We start from the raw sequence: 24,509 nt of genomic DNA, 5'->3' as shown, positions 1-24,509 counted from the left end.
CCAGGGAAGTGTGCAGCAGGGAAGGCCAAAGCGCACAGAGGAGCTGGCAGTAGTTGAGAACTTCAGCCCTGGCAGGAGGAAGAACTTGGGTGGGAGCCAGAAGGGGAGGGAGGATGGGTAGCCTTCAGCACTTCCTGGCAGGCAGCTGGGACTGAGGGCCCCTTCAGGGGTTTTCCAGCAGCCAGTTCCTCCCTGGGCACTGGAGAGGTGGAGAAGGTGGGTGAGGTAGGACTGAGTTGGGTTGGCGGTGATCGATCCTGTGGAATCCTTTGATTCCACAGTGCTTTCTCTCCCAGTCCCGTCAGGGTTGGAGCTTTCTTTTTTTTTTTTTTTTACCCCCGCCCCCAGGGTTGGAGCTTTCTGATCAAGTGCAGGCCTGTATCACCTCGGGTGAATGAGTGGCCCTGTGTCACCTGCATCCCTGATACAGGCCTGGTCATCTACTCCTGACAGAACCCCCTCCAGTGGGGCCCTTTCCTGTCAGCTACTTGCTGGAAAAATAAGAAACTCTAGGTCAGGCCCCTATCCCTCCACCCCTTCTTGCTCTCCTCCCTCTGGGGTCAGCTTTAAGTCAGCTCCTCCCAGACTTCTTAGTTCCAGCCCCACCCATCTCTGAGGACAGCAGGTGAGGCAGGATCCTTCATGGCCCCAGGGTAGCCCCTTTTTGGAGTACAGGGACCTTTCTCTGGAGGAGTCTCCAAGCCTACTCCTCAAGCATCATCCTGGCTCAGGATGTTTCTTCTTTGGTCCCTCTCTGCTTTTCTGTAGGACTCTGGGGAGGGAGGGACATGTTGGACAGAGGATGTGACTCTAGAAACAGGGCTGAGGCTGGAGAAGCCAGATTCTGGCTTTGCCTTCCATGATTACCAGTGCCTCACATCTGTGTTCTGAGAACAGAGTCTGAGACCACACAGAGGTGGGATGGCTATGGAGTGAAGACACAGGGTGTTTCTTTTCTCCGTTTCTGGGCACTGGGAGGAGGGGTGTCAAAGAGAGCTGCTATCTGGAGTCCTGGCCGCAGTGGTGAGAGGGTTCTTGGTGCCTAAGGGTTTAGTTCCTGCTCTGTAGAGGAAGCAACAGGATTCTGAGTGGCCAGGGCAGTGGTAGCACTAGGGGTCTGGAGGGGGGCAGCACACAACTAAGGCTTTATTCCTGGAACCTCAAGGGAAGGGGAGAACCTAAGGCCTTCATTTGCATTTCTGTGAAGTCTCTCCGTCCCTCCTGAAGAGAGGTGAGTCAAAGAGGTGTGGGAAAAATACAAGGGATGGGAAAGGGGGTGAGACAGAGTGGTTGTCAGCAACTAGACTGCCCAGGAGAGACACTGTGCAGAACTTGTTTTGGATAGAGGGGCTAAAATGGCTGTTCTAAACCAGTAACAGGCAGAATATGAAGGCCTTGTGAGCCCGAGGCCCTGTGGAAACTCAAGGTAGTGGGAGAAAGGTGGTGTATACCACAGTAGAAACTGTTTTTCAGGAAACAATACCTGGACCAGTACCATGGGTCCTTGCCTCTGTATCTACCAAATTATGACACAGTTCAAAGATCAACTTCTCTTTTTAAATTACTGTGTTTGTAATTTAAACACACCTGTTCATATGGATATACAAATGAGTACATACTGCCGATCGTAATTTTCAAATATAAAAGAACTTCAATGAAAAATAATCAGGAAGCGTGTGAAGGAGGAACTTACAAAACAATACACTAAAAAAAATTACAACAAAACAATAAACTAAAAAAAAAATGCCTTTGAAAAACAGACAGCCAGATCTCTGGGTGATGAAAGGCTTGGTGATACAATGACAGCCAAGCTGGAAGGAGGCTTTACTTGGAGAGAGTATTGGGGAATTGTTACTTTTATGTTTTAGACAGGATCTCATTGTGTATACCTGGCCAGCCCAGAACTTGCCATGTAGACCAGGCTATCCTCCAACTCACAGAAACCCACCAGCCTCTGCCTCCAGAGTGCTGGGATTAAAGTTGTGTGCCACCATACCTGGAGGGAACTTTTTGCAGTGCACACATTTCTATGCCTTGATTGTAGCTGTGTTTGGATGAAGACAGACATTCGTCAGACTTCAAGATAAGCATTGAAAATGGAGCAAATTTTTGCATTAAATGAAAACCTATAATAGAATGCGATATCTCTTAGGTAAAATGGAAGAAAGCAGAAGATGCTGGCACACTCAGTGAGTGGGGAGGGTGGCTCCATTCTTCAAAACACTCCTATACGGTCATTGCTACAACATCCACGGGGCGGGGGGGACTAACAATGGCCACTAAAAACGCATTATTCCTTCCACCCTGCTTGTGATACAAAGGGGTTGGAAATAACCTGGGTGTCTGTCAATAGGACACTGTTCCAATATTGTGACAGACACACACGTGCATAGATAGGGGTATTATGCAGTCATACAAATGGAAGTTTTGGATAGACTGGTGTAGGATGATTCTAAAACATATGGCCACATCAATGCCTTGTTGTACAGAACTAGGTGGCCATTTGTGAGGAAGGGTGAGAAGGAATATGTTTACATACTCTGTGTACCAAACATGCCATTGGAGGCTCTGCAAGAAACTGGTCATGTTAGTTCCCATATGAAAGGCAACGAGGCAACTGGGAGAAGAGACAAAGGAAGGTTTTTAAGTTATACTCTCCTTAATCTTTTGTACTTTGATGTATATGCGTATAGTCTGTGCGCCTGTGTGTTGATATGTATATGGGCACACATGCCACATATGTGTATGTGTAGGTGCACGTGTATGTGATGTGTGTGAGCATGCCTGTGGAAGCCTAAAGTTGGCATTGCATGTCTTCCTTGATTACTTTCTATTTAATTGAGGTGCATTCTCTCAGCTAAACACAGGGCTTACTTAGCTAGCCAGCTTGCCCTGGGGATCTTGTCTCTACCCCACCCCCCATCCCCGCTGGGATCACAGGAAACCATCATGCCTGCTTGGCATTTACTTGGATTCTGGGATCTGAAGCCTGGTCCTTTGGACCTCTACGGCGACTTCTTATTCACTGAGCCGTCTCCTTGGCCCTTGTTTTCAATGTTTTAACTAGTAAAAATATCGTGTGTGTGTGTGTGTGTGTGTGTGTGTGTGCGTGTGTGTAAACACGGGTTCCTTTTTGTCCCACTGAGATCCAAGCCAAGCTATGTTAGTGTTAGGCAGCCTCATGTTACTGTGAATAAAACAACTCGAAGGAGGGGAGATTTATAGGTTTGTTTGCATGGATTACTGCTTTTAGCATTTTGAGCTGAGGTCAGGCCATTGCTCTGGGCCCCAGGCAAGGCAAATATAAGAGCAGAAGCAATGAGTCCTAGAGGCTGCTTGCCTCAAGGAGGTCAGGAAGGAAAGAGAGAGGATAAAGGGGAGAGAGGGGAGAGAATGAATATGAGGGGGATTAGATGCTCTTCTAAGGTGTGCCCTATTGACATATATCTTCCAACCAGTCTCCACTTCCTAAATCTCCATAATCCCCACCCTCCCCACAAGCCAAGCCAGCCAAGCAAGCCCTGTGGGCCTGTGAGGAGCATCGCATAGAGCATCAAACATTTAAACAATAACATTCCGTTAATCCTTTGGGGAAGGGGCCCAGGGCTGTGCCTGGTGAAGGCTCTAGAAGAGATTTGAATCTCAAATCAGGACCACTGTGACAGTGGTATCAGCACTGCTTGGAAGATCCTCCTCACCTTGAGCCTTTGAGCCACTCCACCTCCCCCTTACCTTTCCTGATCCCTGCACTTCATCTGTCTCTGTTGTTTTCCCCAGCAGGAAAAATGGCCCAAGCCACAGTGACTGTGGATGGAGTCAAAGTGACTTCCACACGCCCTCAGTCTGCCCAGATCAGCATCCACATCCACCACAAATCAGCCTTGGAGCAGCTGCTGGGAGCTATGGGCTCCCTGAAGAAGTTTCTCTCCTACCCTCAGGCCAGAATCCACTATGGGCAGCTGTCTCTAGGGGTGAGAGCGAGTGGTCATGGGTTACTGAGGTGGCTCAGAGGGTGGGGTCTCCCCTTGTAGATAGGATGCAGAGGAAAGTGTGCTGGATCCTCAGAGAAGTGCACAAGCTCAAGGGTCCCCTTGCATTTGGGGCAAGGATTTGGAATTTTTCTGTGCAGGGATTGGGATGGAAAGGCATAACTAACTTCTTTGGTGCAGAGAGGGCTGTGTCTGACAGAGACTGGGTGACAGGAGAAGATTTTCAGGGCTGTGAGTTCAGCCAATGCTATGAAGGTAAAGACTGGCAGAACAGGGACTCATGGCTGATAAGGAGCCATTTTGCTTTAGTGACAAAGGGAGGAGCTCAGGACCAGTTTCTGTGCATGAGCTTTGAGCACAGACTGGGCTCAGGCTGCCTCAGAACCAGGAGGAGCCCAGGTAAGAAGGATCCAGGTTTCGTGCTGGTGTGTCAGAGCAGTTAGAATGAGTAGAAACAGGAATCCAGATCTTTTTAATGGACCCCTCTAATTTGGGATGGGGTGGGTTTGGAGTGTAAGGAAGAAATAAGGCCAGGGACATGCAGAAGCTTAGAGAAGATGATAAGAACCTTGGAAGACAGGAGAGACCATTCTTGGGGTGTCGGGCTTGGCACAATCTAATGGATGAATCCAAGGTGGTAAAAGGAAATGCAGATGGGGTACAGGAGTCAGTGACAGATGGGTTTTCTAGAACACTCATCAGAGTTAGGGCTGTCTGTGGTTTACTGGGACTGCTCCCATGAGGTGAGAAGATCAGGATGGGGTGGAGCAGTGGCGAGCATCACGCAGTAGGATAGCCCCAGAAAAGCTCATAGTTCAAGGAAATGGCCTTTTAAATGCCATCTTGTTAATCACTGCCTGGGATGACTCCTTAAAGAGCCTGCCTTGAGCTTGACTGGGACGTGTCCCTCAAGGTAGGCTATCTGCAGCCACAGCTTTTTCTCTGGTATTTCTTTTTTTCCTCAGACAAGACCTTATATGGTCTATGCTGGCCTCAAATTAGTCATGTATCAGGATGGCCTTGAACTTCTGAATTCCCTGCCTCCACTTTCCCACTGCCGGGCTTACAGGCATGGGTAACCTCATCAAGGCTTATCTGGCCCTGGGGATTGAATCCAAGGGCTCATGTATGTCTCCACATGTTCATCCCCTGCCCCTCAGCACTACATCCTGTCTATACAGAACCCTCCACATGGATATGAGGACTTAGGTTGGGGTCGGATGCTGAAGGTAGGTGCTGGATTTGGCAGGATGACATTCAGGAGGGAGAAAGAGATGGGAATAGTAAGAATCAGCAGAAAGCAATGGTGTCAGGGAACAGCAATGAAAGACAGACAAACAGAGAGCAGCGCAGACTAGCGTGACTCAATGGATGTTAGGACAGATCCTTCCAGAATCTGAGCTACAAGGAGGCCAAAGCAGAGAAAAAGAGGAAGCCCAGGCCCTGGGTTGGAGCGTGCAGTTATCCCTGGAATGTGAAGGGAGTTGGTTTTTTTTTCCCCTCCTGTCTTGCAGGTGACCCAGATATTGCTGGGGCTTGTGAGCTGTGTTCTTGGAGTGTGTCTCTACTTCGGGCCTTGGACAGAGCTGTGTGCCTCTGGTTGTGCCTTCTGGTCAGGGTCTGTGGTGAGTAAGAAACTAGCAGAGAGCTCAGTGGAGGCAAAAGGGAACAGTTGCCTTGGGGCTGGAGAAAACCTTCTGATGCACTTTTTTCTGGGCAAGTTTAGAAAGGGCAGGACACAAGTGACAAGTGTCTGCTCATATGCTGCCTTTTGGGGAGGGGAGAGCTTGCTTAACTTTTGAACCCTGCTTTAGTCAGGCTGTTCTAGGAGCTGTTGGTGGAAGCATGATGGGAAACCTAGCCCAAAAACAGTAAACTGGAGGCCATTTTTTTTCTGGTGTCTTGTCTTTCCAGGCAATTTTGGCTGGAGTGGGTATCGTCATCCATGAGATGGGACAGGGAAAACTGTCCGTGAGTCTCGACTTCCTCTTTATTAACCCTGTTCCCCCGAAATGGCTACCGTTCCTGCACTTTTCTACCTTTTATCCTTTAGTTTCCAATAAAATGGGTCTTTCCTGGGGCGTTAGAAGGGGCTTCCAGACACAGCAGCAGGGGAAGTTGGGCAGGTTTGAGGCTGTGGTTCTGTGACTCTGCCACTGAGGACCTCTCTCTTCCAGGGCCACATATCACGGCTGCTCCTCCTGGCTTGCTCTGCTACAGCTGCAGCTGCTACCGTTATGGGTGTGAAAAGCCTCATCTGGCAAACCAGTGCTTCCTACTACTTCGAGATCAGTTCCACATGTGACTCCTTACAACCAAGCATTGTCGATAGGTTTCGGTCAGTGCGATTCACTGACGACTCAGACTGGAGGACAGAGAGGTGCAGAGAGTACCTGAGAATGATGATGGTGAGAACAGATCACATACCCACCCTTGCTCTCAGGGACTGGAGCCCTGGAGGGCAGGAAGAAACAAGCTCTGTGAACTTGGCCTTCCTGCCCCCAAGACCTTTGGTTAGAAAGCTGCCATTGAAGCTGGGGGCGTTTCTCAGACCTTTATATAAGAAGATCCCTGAATTAAAGTTATAGGGGCACAGACTGTAGGCCGCCCCTCTGTCCTTTTATTGAATGGCTATTCCACTTACCTACTTATTGATGCATCAGATATCACCTCCTGATATGATAGATTAAACGCCGCTTTATTCAGTGTTCACAGTTCTCTGGGGTGGCTGGGTTGAGACAGTTCACACCTGGATTTTCCTAGAGAAATAGTGGGTGTAGTCATCCAAGGGCTCACCATGGCTGGGTGTTGACACTGAGGCACTCGTGTGGTCAGCAGATGATGTGGCTCTTGCCTGGGAGCCCCGCTGGGCTGTCATCCTGAGAACCTATAGCAGCTCCTTCATGTGCCTCCGGCCTCCCTTCACGGTTATCTGTATCCCGAATATCCTGTATATCCATCAGGTCTCAGGAGTCTGGTGGGCTTTTCAAGAGGCAGGAATTAGAACTATCAGGTCAGTGAGGGGATTGATGGCATGTTGTCATTCCCACCAGTCAAGCAAGTGGGTTAGAAATGGTGGGCACCGGTCACTAGAAGATGCCACCTGTCTTGCTGGAAAGTGTCTGCACCAAGTGTGGCTTTGGTAAGGTGGTGATGTGAATCAGAGGAACCGACACTTGGCTGAGTCTGTTCCTCCTTCGCCTCTAGAACTTGTTCCTGGCATTCTGCATCCTGTTCACGGTTATCTGTATCCTGAAGATTGTTGTGTCTGTGGCTTCCCTGGGACTAAGTCTCCGGAGTATGTGTGGCCGGAACTCCCAGGTCTTGGTGAGTGTTCAGGAAGGGGCTTGCTGGACAGTATGGGTCTGGGCAGTGAAAACGGGAGAGGGGCACATGGGTTTGGAAGTCCCTAATCCTCACTCACCCCTCATTGTCTGTGGAGTGTAAATCCATCTCTCGTCTGGCTTACTTCTGTTACCTCATGCCTCCCTGTGGCTGCCTTCATGCTAATTCCACCCTCTGTCTGTCGAAGTTACTCCACCCCTCATCTTCCCTGAGGAGATCCCCCTCCTTGCTGCTGTTCCCTGACCCTCCTTTCTTCTCCTGGTTTCAAGTGCAGAAGCCATCTGCCTCCTTGTGCTTTCTCTCCATTCATTAAGGTCTTCCTCCTGTTTTCTTTGCAGAATGATGAAGAGACAGAGAAGAAGCTTCTTGGGGGGGATTCGGCACCGGCCTCCCCGACCAAAGAGAAGATTCCTGTTACCCCATGAGCTGTCCAAACCCACATGTGTCCCTGTCCAGAGTAATCCAGGGAGAACGGCACTGATCCTAAGGCCTCTTCTGGCCCCGCAGCACATGCTTACTTCTGATGTAGCCACTGTCCAGCCCTTTTTCTCTTCCTCTCTCCCCGCTGTCCTCACACCAATGTCCTTTCTTCCATGAACAGATATTATGTCATTTTCTCCAATGCTGATAAAGCAGAAACAACTAGAAAAAAATACCCTCTCACAGAAAGGTGTGGGCTCTTCATTGGTACAGACGATGAGCAGGGAAGGCTGTTCCTTGAGTGGTGATGGAGCCTGGTGGCAGTTGTATGCCTCTGATGTCTATCACACCCTTCTCCAGGGTTTGCCTCCCTTCTACTATGTAAAGTGAACATAACCCAAGTGCCTGGAACCTTCTACGCCATTATTTAGTTTCTCTTCCTGACTCAGCAAAAACAACTTGTGGGAGAAAGGGTTTATCTTAGTATGCTGTCCATCATGGCGGAGGGTGTCAAAGCAGCAGAAGCCTGAAGCAGCTGGTCATATCACCTCCATAATCAGAAGCAGAGAATCATAAATGTGTGCACACTAGTGCTTATCTCTCTTTCTCTGCTCTTAGTTCAGGATTCCATACCTAGGGAATGGTGGCTCCATAGTAGATGGATCTCTCCCCCAATTAACATAATCAAATTACCCCCTCACCCCCATATGTATACAGAGAAGCCCATCTTTCAGGTGATCCTACATACTGTCAAGTTGATTCTCCCAGAACCCAGCCCACTGCATGTTCAGGAGTCACCTGCCACAGTCAGGCCAATAGGTTTGGGTCTCATGGAATTAAAAATAATTTGTTTAGAAGGTGAGGCATCTGGGTTGGGGATTTAGCTCAGTGGTAGAGCGCTTTCACAAGGCCCTGGGTTCAGTCCTCAGCTCCAAAAAAAAAAAAAAAAAAAAAAAAAGAAGGTGAGGCATCACACTACAAAGAGTGTGATGGCAAGAAAGTAGTGTGCAGTATTTGTTGAGTTTCCATCAGAGGTGAGGAACACAGGAAGTTATAAAGATGACACTCAGAGGAGAGACTCCGATTGCTATTGGTGCTTGACTACTTGGGGCAGTGCAAAGTGATGAGCATTCCCCTGTCTTAGTGTGCCCTGGCACATTTGGTAGTGCCCAGTTACCTGGCTGTTAACTAAATCTCACGAAACTATGGCTTACTTAGGCAGGAGTACTTCTTAGTTGTCATTCATAGGTGCCCAGAATTCCACCTGCAAAGATTCCAGCCCATAGTACAGCAGGGGCAGTCCAGGATGCCTCAGAAGTCAAGAGAGGGCACAATTTCATCAATTTCTGAGGTGGAGTTGGAGGTCACGGGCATTATGTGTTACAATTACTGTGTTCCTCTCAAAATCTATGTTGAATGTGCAATCCCCAGTGGCTCAGAATGTGACCGTGTTTGGAAAGAAAGTCTTTTCGTAGAAATCTTAGAAGGCTGAAATACAGTTATCAGGGTGGGTCCAGATCCAACATGACTGGTCTTCTTATAGAAAGAGAACATTGTGAAGATAAAGGGCAAAGACAGCCTTTTTTGAACCAAAAAACCCCAAGGGAAAATTGGTAGTGCCTTGATCCCAGGCATATTTTTATTAAGTCAAAAAAAAAAAAAAGGAAGAAGAGTATGATAGAAAAAGGAACTGATAATGTCTCAGTCAGCAAGCCTATCTGTCTGTGGTACTACTATTCTTGAGGAGACACGAGCATATGTCTTCTCAGTGTAGATGGGGAAGTAACAACAGACCAAACTAAGAATATCTCCGAAGTCCAACTTTCATGATCCAAAGAGTTTACTGAGGTTACTTATAGGAGTGTGTTACTTGCAGGAATATAGATGGCTCAGAGGCGCCACCATCATCTAAAACCCACCCTAGCATGATGAGTTGGAAGACTTTTCTCTAGGCAGTTTGGCTGGCCTAAGTCTCCTCAGTAATCTTCCCTGCTTATATAATTTTAGGGAGAGTAGAGCCTTGTAAGTTTCTGGAACGCCTGAGACTTTTGAGATGTTTATTTCTCTATTCTTAGCAAGTCTTCCTTTAGTGCATTTTGGGTCTTAATGAGCTACCCCCTTCAGAATGAAATGTTCCAATTAAGAGGAATTTTCTCTGTAACTGTCATGCCACTGTCACATGCCCCAATCTCCAATTTGGTATATGTGCTACCTGGGGCAGCTCTGTACATAATGAGGCAGAGGAAGGAAAAACTCCTGTCAGGGAGAGAAAAGTGTTAGGAGAGTTGTCATGTATAGCATGATGGGGATCTGGAAGGAAATAACCTCAACTCCTTTTGGTTCCAACCAGTAGGAAGCTTATAACATCATCTCATAATTGTATAGAGGGGTCCAGAAGGACGAAACAAACCTTTCCATTCCATATGACAAAGGGAGTTTCTCGTACTTAGAGGTTTTCAGAGATGGAGATTTACTATCATACCATGTGACTTAGCCTCCAAGCCAAGAGTCATAAGGACTTTTACACATGACTTGTCTTAGGCCTGGTCATCAGGAGCTGCTGGGATGGCTCTTGGCAGCAACAGGGAGGGTGAAGACTCAACTCTCTGGGAGAATGCCAAGGCCGTGGCAGCTTTCTGTAGCTAGCAAGAGTTGGGGGTTGGTTGCAGTGACTTTTGATTAGAGGACATGTAACCAAACAGCATGTAGATGTCACATAGATGGCCTCATGGGAGGAATTCACATATGTGACAGGGCCACTTGAATTTCCTATTTGACTCCGTTTTGTTGTTGTTGTTATTGTTGTTGTTGTTGTTGTTGTTGTTGTTATCTTTTTAAAAATTAATCCTTTGTGTGGGCATGCATGTGTGAGTGCCAGTGTCTGCAGACAAGAGGTCAAAAGAGGGCATGGGATTCCCTGGAAGCTGGAATTATAGGTAGTTGTGACCCACCATGTAGGTGTTGGGTGCCAAACTCTGGTCCTCTGAGAAAGCAGTAAACATTCTTAACCACTGAGCCTGAAAAGAGGAAATTTTCACCTCTTTTTCATTCAGCACGGGATTTTGGAATAGAGTCTTGTACACACAGGCAAATGTGAGTCAACGTCAAAATCAACGAAGGCATTATGTCCGTCCTTTGCTCCAGTGGTATTAATTTCTCTTTCAGTATTTCTACCCCAGTCTTACACAGTCAAGATTGGAGAAATTGTCCTTGTTCTTCCATTCTGGAAAACAAACATCCATTTGTTTGCCTTTTGTTTTGGTGGCTTTTGCACGAAACGGTCTGTGTCAGACTTTAGCAACCTTTTGTCCCACTTCAGGGGAGGCTGATTTCCTGCCTATCTGGTTTCTCTTCCCCCATCCTCTGTGCCTGTCTTACTGTGGGCTCCACTTCCACCCAGAGAATAGCATAGAATCTTCTTTGGATATGTTCTTCTCTGTAGACTATCACTTGCCCCCTCTCCTCCTACTTTTGTTTAGTTGAAAAAGCCAGCATCCATCTCTCTTCAGAAAGCTTTGCCTTGCTGGTAAAATTGTTTATACAAATGGGAATGACGCAGGGTCTCTGATGGAGTCCTGAGATGATCTCCAGCCTGTTTGTATACAATGCTTTTAATGGCACATTTAAATCCACAGGGCATAAACAGGAAAGGATCCCTCTCCCTCTCCCCTCCCTGTTTTTCCTTCTGTTTATTCCACTGGCTCTCGGGTTCTCTAACCTCAGGATCAGATTCCGGCTTTCACAGACTGGCTGTTAAAGGGTGTGCTGGTTGGTGTTTTTGTTAACTTGACACAAAATCAAGGTCGTTTGGCAAAAGGGAGGCTCAATTGAGAAAATGCCCCCATGGGAGGGGCCTGTAGGCAGTCTATGGGACATTTTCTTGATTAATGATTGATGTGGGAGGATGACACCTACTGCTGGCAGTGCCACCCATGGGCAGGTAGTCCTGGTTGTATAAGATAGCAGCCTGGGCAAACTATAGGGAACAAACCAGTAAGCAGCACCCTCTGTGACCCCTGCTTCATTTTCTGCCTCTTCTGTGAGTTCCTGCCCCAATTTTCCTTCAACCGAAGAATGTTTTTGGCTTTGGTTTATAAGCAGTGGTGATGGGCATATGTGCTATTACTGCTCACCCTGGGGAGTACTGCGGAATTTCCCTGCACTCCACTGCATTAGCTGTGTGGGTTTTTCTAACTGCCTGGAAAGCCACATTTAAAGGAGAGAAATCTGAGCTGAAGGCAGGAAGCCACTCCCTTGTGGCAAGATTATCCTACCCCCACCCCCACCCCCACCCCCACCCCCAACCCCCCCACCCCGGCATGCCTCTGGGTATCTCTGATAAAACTCTTTGCCTCCAACTCTGCTGAGAAGGTTTCAGACTTTCATACCGGAAGAAGAGACTGAAAACAAAAAAAGAAGCAAGAAAGTTTTAGTTTTGCCAACAAACACAAATCCCGTCTGAAGTAGGAAGATAGTCTCTAGGGAACCACTTACAGGAGCAACTTGATATACTTAGGTAAAGGCTGCTGCCCTTTAAATGTTCCTCAAAGTGCCTTTAGGGATGCTCTCTGTTCTGATTTGCCTTGAACCTGAACCTTTCAGAGAAATATCCAAGGACCAGCCAAAAGCTCTGAGTCATTCTTACATATTTCTTTGAGGTGATCCAGAATAATCTTTACTCGTTTTAATGCAAAATTCTCCCAGAGGTGTTTGCAGCCATACCGTTTGTTTGCTTATTTGACAATGTGTGCCATAAGAACTTGAACTGAGAATAGAGTGTGTGCCCGCCCCCATCCTCACCACCACATGAGGCTTTCCTATCCAAACCCCTGTGAGTCCCCAGTCAAAGCAGCTGACCTTGTTAGGAAAGCTGCTTTGGGAATTACTTCTAAGCCTGTCCTTACTTGCTGCACAAAAACAAACCTCTTTCTGCTCTTGTGTCTGCTTACACTCATCAGCTCTGCTGGCACCAAGAGGTGAAGCCGCTACATTTCTTTCATAACTGGAATAAGACTTTAAAATCCCTTGTCTCCACTTGGAACATCTTCAGCATTTACCATCCAGTTCATTCTCTACTCCTCACTTCCCCACTGATTACGGTTCTCTTCCTCCTCCTCCTCCTCCTCCCCCTCCTCCCCCTCCTCCCCCTCCTCCTCCTCCTTCTCCCCCTCCTTCCCCTCCTCCCCCTCCTCCTCCTTCTCCTCCTCCTCCTCTTCCTCCTCCTCCTCCTCTTCCTCTTCCTCCTCCTCCTCCTTTCCCCTCCTTCTCCTCCCTAATATTTATTGGATATTTTTTATCCAATTCAAATGTTATCCCCTTTCCCGGTTTCCTGTCCATAACTCCCCTTTCCCCTCCCCTCCCCCTTCTTCTATGAGGGTGTTCCCCCACCCATCCACCCACTCCGCCCTGCCCTTAGCCCTCACATTCCCTTATATTGGGGGGTTGAGCCTTGACAGAACCAAGGACTTCTCTCATTTGTGCCCAACAAGGCCATCCTCTGCTACATATGCAGCTGGAGCCATGGGTCTGTCCATGTGTACGCTTTGGATGGTGTTTTAGTCCCTGGGAGCTCTAGTTAGTTGTCATTACTGTTCTTATGGGGTTGCAAGCTCCTTCAGTCCTTTCTCTAACTCCCCCAATGGGGACCCATTCTCAGTTCAATGGTTGGCTGTGAGCATTTGTATTTGTCATGCTCTGGCAGAGCCTGGCAGGAGACAGCTCTATCAGGAGCTTGTCAGCATGCACTTCTTGGCATCCCCAACAGTGACTGGGTTTGGTGACTATGTCAAATATATATACATGTATTTCTATATACATACATAAAAACAAAGATATAAGATCTAGATCCTCCATACAAGAGAATGAATGTGGTATTAATCTTTTCCCTTCATTACTCTCCTTGTCCATTACTTTTTCTTACTTGTCCTTCACTTAGGTGTCTTTAGCTGTGGGGCTTATTTCTAGGCCCTCTGAACTATTCTTTTAAAAAATAATTTTATTTGTCTTGAATATTTTATTTGTTTACATTTCAAATGTTATCCCCTTTCACCCCCTCTCACTACCGCCTCCCCTTCCCCTGCTTCTATGAGGATGCTGCTGTTCCCACCTACTCACTCCAACCTCAACACACTATCATTGGGGAAACGAGCCTTCACAGGACCAAGGGCTTTTCCTCCCATTGATGCCATCCTCTGCCACATATGTGGCTGGAGCCATGGGTCCCTCCATGTTTACTCATTGATTGGTGGTTTAGTCCCTGGGAGCTCTGGAGGGGTTTGGTTGGTTGATACTGTTCTTCTTCCTATGGTGTTGCAAACCCCTTATGCTCCTTCAGTCTTTTCTCTAACTCCTCCCTAGTTCAGTCCAATGGTTAGTTACAACCATCCTCATCTGTATCAGTACAGCTCTGGCAGAGCCTCACAGGAGACATCCATATCAGGGTCCTGTCAGCAAGCACTTCTTGGCATCATCAATAGTGACTGGGTTTGTTGGCTGCATATGGGATGGACCCCAGGTGGGGCAGTCTCTGAATGACCTTTTCTTTAGTCCCTGCTCTGTTCTTTGTCCCTATACTTCCTTCCATGAGTATTTTGTTCTTCCCTCTAAGAAAGAACGAAGCATCCACAGTTTGGTCTTCTTCTTCTTGAGCTTCATATGATCTGTGAATTTTTTCTTAGGTATTCCAAGCTTTTGGGCTAATATCCACTTATCAGTGAGGGCATTCCATGTGTGTTCTTTTGTGACTGGATTACCTCACTAAGGATGATATTTTATAGATCCATCCATTTGCCTAAGAATTTCATGTAGTCATTGTTTTTAATAGCTGAGTAGTACTCCACTGTGTAGATGTACCATAATTTCTGTATCCATTCCTCTGTTGAGGGACATCAGGGTTCTTTCCAGTTTCTGGCTATTATAAATAAGGCTGCTATGAACATAGTGGAGCATGTGGCCTTGTTATATGTTGGAACATTTTTTGGGTATATGCTCAGGAGTGGTATAACTGGGTCCTTAGGTAGTACTATGTCTAATTTTCTGAGGAACTGCCAGGCTGATTTCCAGAATGGTTGTACCATCTTGCAATTCCACCAACAATGGAGGAGTGTTCCTCTTTCTCCACATCCTCCCCAGAATCTGCTGTCACCTGAGTTTTTTACCTTAGCCATGCTGACTGGTATGAGGTGGTATCTCAGGGTTGTTTTGATTTGCATTTCCCTGATGACTAAGGATGTTGAACATTTCTTCAGGTGCTTCTCAGCCATTCGGAATTTCTCAATTGATAATACCCCCTTTTTAAATAGGATTATTTGAATCTCTGGAGTCTAACTTCTTAAGTTCTTTGTATATATCAACCCTCTATCAGATGTAGAATTAGTAAAACCCTTTTCCCAATCTGTTGGTTGACCTTTTGTCCTATTGACAGTGTCCTTTGCCTTACAGAAGCTTTGCAGTTTTATGAGGTCCCGTTTGTGGATTCTTGATCTTAGAGCATAAGCCATTGGTGTTTTGTTCAGGAAATTTTCCCCAGTGCCCATGTGATCGAGGCTCCTCCCCCACTTTGTCTTCTATTAATTTCAGTGTATCTGGCTTTATGTGGCGGTCTTTGATCCACTTGTACTTGAGTTTTGTACAAGGAGATAAGATTGGGTCAATTTGCATTCTTCTACATGCTGACCTCCAGTTCAATCAGCATTATGTGTTGAAAATGCTGTCTTGTTTTCCACTGGATAGTTTTAGCTCCTTTGCCAAAATTCAAGTGACCATAGGTATGTGGGCTCTTTCTGGGTCTTCAATCCTATTCCATTGATCTATCTCCCTGTCTCTGTACCAATACCATGCAGTTTTTATCATGATTGCTCTGTAATAGAGCTTGAGGTCAGTGATGGTGGTTCTCCCAGAAGTTCGTTTATTGTTGAGAATAGTTTATTGTTGAGAAAACCTATCCTAGGTTTTTTTGTTTTCCAAATGATTCTGCAAATTGTTCTTTTTAATTCTATGAAGAATTGAGTTGGAATTTTGATGGGGATTGTATTGCTTTCGGCAAGATGGTCATTTTTACTATATTAATCCTGCCAATCCATGAGCATGAGAGATTTTTCCATCTTCTGAGATCTTCTTTGATTTCTTTCTTCAGAGGCTTGAAGTTCTTGTCATACAGCTCTTTCACTTGCTTGATTAGAGTTACACCAAAGTATTTTATATTATTTGTGGCTATTGTGAAGGGTGTCATTTCCCTAATTTGTTTCTCAAACTGTTTATCCTTTGAGTAGAGGAAGGGTACTGATTTGTTTGAGTTAATTTTATATATAGCCAGTTTGCTGAAGTTGTTTATCAGATGTAGGGGTTCTCTGATGGAATTTTGGGGGTCGTTTAAATATACTATCATATCATCTATGAACAGTGATATTTTGATTTCTTCCTTTCCATTTTGTATCCCTTTGACCCTTTTGTTGTCTAATTGCTCTGGCTAGGACTTCAAATACTATATGGAATAAGTAGGGAGAGAGTGAGCAGCCCTGTCTAGTCCTTGATTTTAGTGGAATTGCTTCAAGTTTTCTCTCCATTAAGTTTGATATTGGCTATTGGTTTTCTGTATATTGCTTTTACTATGTTTAGGTATGAGCCTTGAATTCCTGATCTTTCTAAAACTTTTACCATGAAGGGGTGTTGAATTTTGTCAAATGTTTTCTCAGCATCTAATGAAATGATCGTGTGGTTTTCCTTGAGTTTGTTTATATAGTAGATTATGTTGATGGATTTCTGTATATTGAATCATCCTTGCATCCCTGAGATACTACTGGACCATGGTGAATGATCATTTTGATGTGTTCTTGGATTTGGTTTGTGAGAATTTTATTGAGTATTTTTTGCAATAATATTCATGAGGGAAATTGGTCTGAAGTTCTCTTTTTTTTGTAGGGTCTTTGTGTGGTTTAGGTATAAGCACAATTGTGGCTTGAAAGAATGAATTGGGTAGTGTTCCTTCTGTTTCTATTTTGTGGAATAGTTTGAAGAATATTGGTATTAGGTCTTCTTTGGAGATCTCATAGAATTCTTCACTAAACCCATCTGGTCCTGGGCTTTTTTTTGGGGGGGAGACTTTTAATGACTGCTTTGATTTCTTTAGGAGTTATGGGGCTGTTTAGATGGATAATCTAATCCTGATTTAACTTTGGTACCTGGTATCTATCTAGAAAATTGTCAATTTCCTTCAGATATTCCAGTTTTGTTGACTATAGTCTTTGGTAGTAGGATCTGATGAATTTTTGAATTTCCTCAGTTTATGTTATGTCTCCCTTTCATTTCTGATTTTGTTGATTTGGATACACTCTCTCTGCCCTGTGGTTAGTCTGGCTAAGGGTTTATCTATTTTGTTGATTTTCTCAAAGAGCCAGCTCCTGGTTTTGTTGATTCTTTGTATAGTTCTATTTTTTTTTCTACTTGGTTGATTTCAGCTCTGAGTTTGATTATTTCCTGCCATCTACTCCTCTTGAGTAAATTTGCTTCTTTTTGTTCTAGAGCTATTAGGTGTGCTGTCAAGCTGCTGACATATGCTCTCTCCTGTTTCTTTCTGCAGGCACTCAGAGCTATGAGTTTTCCTCTTAGCACTGCTTTCACTTTATCCCATAAGTTTGGGTATGTTGTGCCTTCATTTTCATTAAATTCTAAAAAAGTCTTTAATTTCTTTCTTTATTTCTTCCTTAACCAAGTTATCATTGAGTAGAAATTGTTCAACTTCCACGTATATGTGGGCTTTCTGATGTTTTTGTTGTTATTGAAGACCAGCCTGTCCATGTGATCTGATAGAATGCATGGGCTTATTTCAATTTCAATTTCTTTGCATCTATTGAGGCCTGTTTTGTGACCAATTATATGGTCAATTTTTGAGAAGGTACCATGAGGTGCTGAGAAGAAGGTATATTCTTTTGTTTTAGGATGAAATGTTCTATAGATATCTGTTAAATCCATTTGGTTCATGATTTCTGTTAGTTTCACTGTGTCTCCATTTGGTTCTGTTTCCATTATCTGTCCATTGATAAGAGTGGTGTGTTTAAGTCTCCTACTATTATTGTATGTGGTGAAGGGTATGCTTTGAGATTTAGTAAAGTTTCTTTTATGAATGTAGGTGCCCTTGTATTTGGAGCATAGATGTTCAGAATTGAGAGTTCATCTTGGTAGATTTTTTCCTTTGATGAGTATAAAGTGTCCCTCCTTATCTTTTTTGATAACTTTTGGTCAATTTTATTTGATATTAGAATGTCTACTCCAGCTCATTTCTTGGGACTATTTGCTTGGAAATTTATTTCCCAGCCTTTTACTCTTAGGTAGTGTCTGTCTTTGTCACTGAGGTGTGTTTCCTGTATGCAGCAAAATGCTGGGTCCTGTTTATATAGCCAGTCTGTTAGTCTATATCTTTTTATTTGGGAATTGAGTCTATTGATGTTATGAGATATTAAGGAATAGTGATTGTTGCTTCCTGTTATTTTTGCTGTTAGAGGTGGAATTATGTTTGTGTGGCTATCTTCTTTTGGGTTTGTTGCAAACCCAACAAACTTTCTTGCTTTTCTAGGGTGTAGTTTTCCTCCTTGTGTTGGAGTTTTTTATCTATTATCCCTTGTAGTACTGAATTTGTGGAAAGATATTGTGTAAATTTGGTTTTGTCATGGAATATCTTGGTTTTTCCATCTATGTTAATTGAGAGTTTTGCTGGATATAGTAGCCTGGACTGACATATATGTCCTCTTAGAGTCTGTATGACATCTGTCTGGGATCTTCTGGCTTTCATAGTTTCTGTTGTGAAGTCTGGTGTAATTCTGATAGGTCTGCCTTTATATGTTACTTGACCTTTTTCCTTACTTCTTTTAATATTCTTTCTTTGTTTTGTGCATTTGGTGCTTTGACTATTATGTGACAGGAGAAATTTCTTTTCTGGTCCAATCTGTTTGGACTGCTGTAGGCTTCTTGTGTGTTCATGGGCATCTCTTTCTTTAGGTTAGGGGAATTTTCTTTCATAATTTTTTTAAAATATATTTACTGGCTCTTTAAGTTGGGAATCTTCTTTCTCTTCTATACCTATTATTCTTAGTTTTGGTCTTCTCATTGTGCCTTGATTTCCTGGATGCTTTGGGTTAGGAGCTTTTGTTTTTTGCATCTTCTTTGACTATTGTGTCAATGCTTTCTATGGGATCTTCTGCCCCTGAAATTCTCTCTTCAATCTCTTGTATTCTGTTGGTGATGTTTGTGTCTATGACTTCTGATCTTTTTCCTAGGTTTTCTATTTCCAGGGTTGTCTCCCTATGTGATTTCTTTATTATTTCTATTTCCATTTTTAGATGCTGGATGGTTTTGTTCAATTCCTTCACTGTTTGGTTGTGTTTTTCTGAAATTCTTTAAGGGATTTTTGTGTTTCCTCTTTAAGGACTTCTACTTGTTAGCCTGTGTTGTCCTGTATTTCTTTAAGGAAGTTATTTATGTCCTTCTCAAAGTCCTCTATCATCATCATAAGATGTGATTTTAAATCTAAATCTGTCTTTTCTGGTGTGTTGGCCAAGTAGTCTTCGTTTCTGTTTCTTAGGTTCCTGCACTTGTCTCTCGCTATCTGGTTATCTCTAATGTTAGTTGGTATTGCTGTCTCTGACTGAAACTTGTCTCTCCTGTGGGCCTGTGACCCTGCGATCTTTGGACTGAGAGTGTTCCTGGCAGACCAACTTTCTGTAGGCAGGTTTTGGGTGGCAGGTTTCAGAGAGCTGTGGGACAGCCCATGCTTTGAGCACAGATGGAGACTAGAAGGGGCTCATTCTAGGCATCCTGTGGATCCTGAGCCCTGTGCACTCCTGGTGGGTCTCTCCTTGGACAGTCAATGGGGAAATACTGGGGTCTCACCTGTGGGCTGAGGACTTAGGAGGGAGAGTGCTCCTGGCAAGTTGGGTCTGATCTGTACATCCAGTCCTAAAGCTGAAAAGAGAATGCACACATAGTACAGAAGTAAAGGAGGGGAGCGTGGAGGGTGGTGTGTGGGAGACTGTAATGGGAAGATGGAGCAGAGAAGAGCGTAAGTGAGATAGGAAAACTGGGGTATCCATGGAGCCCAATGCCCTCCTTTTGCCAGTGTGTCTTGTGTCGGGGGCATGACTCCAAAGTCAAATGCAAGGGCATGTGGCCAAATAAAGCTTCAGCCATTGAGGATTTTTTCTTCTTATGAAAAACACTTCTGGGTGTATGTTTCTAGTTTCTGTTTCTTTTAGACTTGGGGTCAGCAGGACTGTATGGAACTGGGGGTGGGGTGAGGGGTTCATGGGGAGCAGTGAGCCAGAGCAAAAGGCCAATAAACAAGGATTCCTGTGGCAATGTAGGCAAACACTGGTGGGACTTTGAACCTTAATTGTGGTGAAAGGGAAGTGATTAGAGCAGTGCTTGGGCAGCAAACACTTTACTTGATGGGCTTTTCAAAGAACATGAAGTTGGGTGGGTATGGAAGTGAGGAGAATTGGGGAGGAGTTGAAGGGGAGAAAGAATATGATTAAAAATATATTGTATGAAAAATGAGAAAGAACATAAATTTGGGTGGCTATGGAAGGGGATGAATCTGGGAGATGTTGGAGGAGTGGGCTGAATGTGATCAAAACATACTATATAAAATTCTCAAAGAACTAACAAAGTTAGAAAAAAGAAATAAATCTCCAGGGCAGAGTATAAATGTCCTAGTTGCTTGAATGTATGTTGAAGAGAAGAGGAAAACTGACTACCAGGGTTTTGCCTCAAAATACTGTCCATTGCCAAGTTGTAGATGACTATGGAAGGAATAGTCTGTTTTTAAGTATGTTAATCTCTTTCTCTCTCTCTCTCTCTTTCTCTCTCTCTCTCTCTTTCTCTCTCTCTCTCTCTTTCTCTCTCTCTCTCTCTCTCTCTCTCTCTCTCTCTGTGTGTGTGTGTGTGTGTGTGTATGTGTGTGTGCATGCATGAACGTTATGTGTGTCTGCAGAGCCCAGAGGTGTTGAGTCCCCTGGAGGTAGTTAGCATCTATTGGAAAAACATCACCATAGAGACGGAGAAGCACCTTGGGGTTTCTTCAAGCTCTCCCACTGGTTTTTGGTTGAGACTTAAAATGGGGGAAACTTTTTGAACCACTGAGTACAGAATTTTAAAACAGATGTCCTGAGTAGCCGCTCCCACATTCTATTAGCAGCCCTAGATTCAGCGGAGACCTTTTTCATTTCTGACAGGCTAAATGTCCTGATGGGACACTGTTTTCAGGTCCAGGAATGAAGCATGTGGCTCAGACTTACCTATACTGAGATCATATGCTCTAGCACGTGGTTTCTGGCATGGGCATACAGCCTGAGTTAGTCATGTCAGCACATCCACGACTTCTGGGTCACACTTCCAGAAAAGACTGCACTTGAAGCCTGGGGCTGCAACGTAGGGTCTATGGCTGCTGTTTGCTACCCCCACCCTTCCCACCCCACCCCTGCCTGGAGCTGCCGTAGATCACCTGGAGCTTAGAGATGAAGACCATGTGCTAAAGTCAGACCCCAGAGATGGGGATAGCTTCTCCTGCAATTGTTCCCTGAGTGCTGAGTTTAGCCATGCTTGAATCCCCCTGCTATTGAATGAGTCCTGCTTCCTACACAAAATGCTAGACGTACTAGGGTACAGTAACTGATGTCTAAATGGTTCCCTCTGAATCTCTAGGTCATGACCCTATGGGGCAGCACTCCAAAGCCTCCTGAGTAATGATGCTGTTTTTGGGAAGACCCCAAGGTTGCTCCAAGTGAGCTCTGAAGAGATGCCATGTTCCTGAGGACAGACAAGTGGAAGGAATTCACGTATGTGGAAACAACTCTTGTTGGTCAAGGTTGTTTTCCTTAGGAAGCTGTACATAACCTCAGACTCTGTAAATGCAGTTATAAATTATATTTATTATAGATATAAATGTATATGTGTGTTATACCACATCGCTGTTTGTTGTGTGGATTCTTTTACAGTATAAGCAAAAAGGTATGTGATTCATGAACGACTGGTTATTGAATGATCCTTTTTCCTTTTCAAAAGGCCTTGATTCCCATGTCTAGTAAGACAGAGAGACTGGGTCTCCACACGGGTTGACCTTTAGCTTCACAGTTTGTCTAGAAAAGCATCTCCTTTGCTACAGAGTGCAAAGAGGGAGGTAAAGGCATGTTCCCTGGTGACTCTACCAAATGGAAGATGCTAGATTTCATTTTAGCAGGGACAGAATATGGAGCATATTTCAGTTCAATGCTATTAAAAATGAAGCAGCAGCAAGATTCCAGCTAAAAGAGCAGAGCACTAAATGAGAATATATGAATGTGTGTGTATGTGTATGTGTATGTATGTGTGTATGTGTGTGTGTATGTGTGTATGTTTATGTATGTGTATGTGTGTATATGTGTGTATGTGTGTATGTGTGTGTGTGTGTGTGTATATATATATATTCCAAAACAAAGACTATTATAAAAAACTTTGCATGCACCATAAGCATGTAAGTTTTCTTTTCCACATGTTCTTTTAGACAATAGAATTGTTCCACAAAGGGTTTTCTGTGTTAGGCTGCGTACATTATTATAAATTGGCATTGGTGGAAGCTTTGTTTATAATTATCACAGAGACGCATGTTTTGCATCATGTTCTGGCAACTTATCCTCAGTGAAACCTTCCAGCGTCCTTTTTATTTTTTCGGAGGGAGGGGGACATATTCTGTAAACAATCAAACCACTAGAACATGTTTGTAAGTAAGTAGATCTGAATACATCTTTTTTATTAAATAAGGGAAAGAGAATATGAATGTGTACTTATGGCTGTTAATTTTTAAGTACCCTGAACCATAGAGAGTCCATCCCCATCAAGACCAATAATAACAAAAATATTTTTTCACACTGTTAAATCCACCATTATGGATAAAACTGGTGCAAACTGGTCAAATGGATCCAACAAACACTGATGTCCAAACTGGCATCTTGGCAGCTAGTACATAGTCAATAAAGTTTAAAAGATCTTGTAGCAAGGTATGGGGAGGTATAATGTCTTTAGTCCCTGCATTTGGAGGCAGAGGCAGGAGGATGTCTGAGTTCAAGCCCAGCCTGGTCTACAGAGTGAATTCCAAGCCAGTCAGGGCTACATAGAGAGACTGTCGCAAATAAATAAATCGCAAATAAGCATCTAGCCTCTCTTCTCTTTTGCCATGCTCTTCTCAAGAGGTCCGTTCTAAAAATACATTGTCGAACTTCCCAGTTAGCTTTCTCTTCCTCAAACTGACAATGTTTCCTCTCTAATTCTCTGTGCTGCAATTTCGAATTCCTTCCCCATCCACTCAGGACAAAGCCAAAGCTGTTTCAGGTCCTGCAGCCCTTGGACTTTCATCTCAAACGCCTGCTCCGTCGTCTCCATTTGCATCTCGGTGGCACCGTCCCACCTTCCTTCTTCTGTCTGCACCACAGCATTCTTCCTAAATGGCTCTCGCTTCTGTTGCTACGCACTCCACTCAAGTTAGAGCTGATTGCTGTCTGCTTCTGTGATCCTCTCAATGTCCATTAGAAACCCTTCAAGCCCTGCCTGTGTGTTCTTACATATTACTTCCAAGAACTGTAAACTCAGTGTTCACTGTTTTCAACCCTAGCCACACCCCAAGGCACAGCCTCCCTCTCTGACCCTACTCCCAGTAACTTCCTTTACCAAAGAGCATGCGCAGCAGGGAGAGGCTGACCTTTGTCTTCGAAACACCTTACTTCTCTCTTTACCAGCTGTTCCTGAAAACCCATGTATGTTCATTTTATGTCCATGGATTTGTCTCATTATCTGTTTCCTAAACCGCTGGTGTCCCTCTAGCATCTTCTATAGCAACTGTAAGATACTCATTTTTTCACATAAACTCTCCATAAACCCAGTATCCAATGGCTGAAACCCATGTCCTGAAGGAGCAATGAAGTATAAGCGACAGACAGAGAGCCCTGTTTCAGGCACGTGATGTCTGCTTTCAAGTAATCCTCAGATTTACTGCCAGCGTAGTCATTAACCGGAAGCCAGCCACTGCGATACCCGCTGCATCTCCAGGTCAGTAAATCAGCAGTAAAGGAACAGCGCCTTTCCTGAGGATAACTTCGAGTGCTTCCCTCGTGCTGCCTTTCTTATTCCAGGGAAGGACCTGGATTCCCTGGAGAGCACAACTCTGTAAGAGCCGGTTGATTGATGTTGGCTTTCTCAGTCCTGTTCACCTATGACCACGGTGTGAACTCAAAGCCCCTCTTCACTGATTTCAAGGTTGGCGAATCACACCCAGGCTTCAGAGTCTTCGCTGAGCTCCACACAGCCTCCTTGCTTGGCTTCTAGCATGACTTTGTTGGCATTAGGGCTCCTGCTTAACCCAGTGTTTATATTGGCCACTTTTCTTCTTCTTCTTTTTTTTTTTCTTTTTTTAATCCGGAGCTGAGGACCAAACCCAGGGCCTTGCGCTTCCTAGGCAAGCGCTCTACCACTGAGCTAAATCCCCAACCCCTTGGCCACTTTTCTTAAAAATTCGGTATCATATATTCTACTTCTGGGGAGTCCACTCCTTAGACAATATCCATGTGGGAACTATTGCTTGAGGCCTCAAATGTCTCACTGAACGGCAGTTCAAGAGAAGCAGAATCAAGTCTGAAATCTGACCTGTTCTCTCTTCTCTGCACTTTGCAGCTGTTGAGAGAAAAAAGAAGCATCTTTGTACTTAGTGTTTATAAATGAGAGTCAGACACAGAGCAA

The 24,509-nt window shown here is 44.6% G+C and overlaps 1 protein-coding gene and 1 long non-coding RNA gene across 12 annotated transcripts in view; one reads left to right on the top strand and one right to left on the bottom strand.

The window, feature by feature from the left end:
• The first annotated feature begins 126 nt into the window (after nucleotides 1–126).
• On the top strand, nucleotides 127–8,003 carry Tmem176b (transmembrane protein 176B). Of its 11 annotated transcripts, none has more exons than XM_087655799.1 (8): nucleotides 127–216; nucleotides 1,166–1,231; nucleotides 3,781–3,971; nucleotides 5,504–5,614; nucleotides 5,904–5,960; nucleotides 6,167–6,397; nucleotides 7,197–7,316; nucleotides 7,673–8,003. In XM_087655799.1, exons 3-8 carry the CDS (start codon nucleotides 3,786–3,788, stop codon nucleotides 7,757–7,759), a joined length of 792 nt encoding a protein of 263 aa, XP_087511925.1. In that variant the 5' UTR covers nucleotides 127–216; nucleotides 1,166–1,231; nucleotides 3,781–3,785; the 3' UTR covers nucleotides 7,760–8,003.
• Nucleotides 8,004–22,415: 14,412 nt separating this feature from the next.
• The window catches only part of LOC147994838 (uncharacterized), a 36,613-nt gene continuing 34,519 nt past the window's right edge, over nucleotides 22,416–24,509 (bottom strand). Inside the window, exon 2 of the long non-coding RNA XR_015686544.1 lies at nucleotides 22,416–24,443. This is a non-coding gene — a long non-coding RNA (uncharacterized LOC147994838). The remainder of the gene's footprint in view (nucleotides 24,444–24,509) is intronic.

This window comes from Rattus norvegicus, chromosome 4 (genome assembly GCF_021556685.1).
Source record: "Rattus norvegicus strain SHRSP/BbbUtx chromosome 4, alternate assembly SHRSP_T2T, whole genome shotgun sequence".
NCBI lineage: Eukaryota > Metazoa > Chordata > Mammalia > Rodentia > Muridae > Rattus > Rattus norvegicus.
The sequence above is the reverse complement of the archived record's forward strand: the minus strand, read 5'-3'. Positions and strand labels throughout refer to the sequence as shown.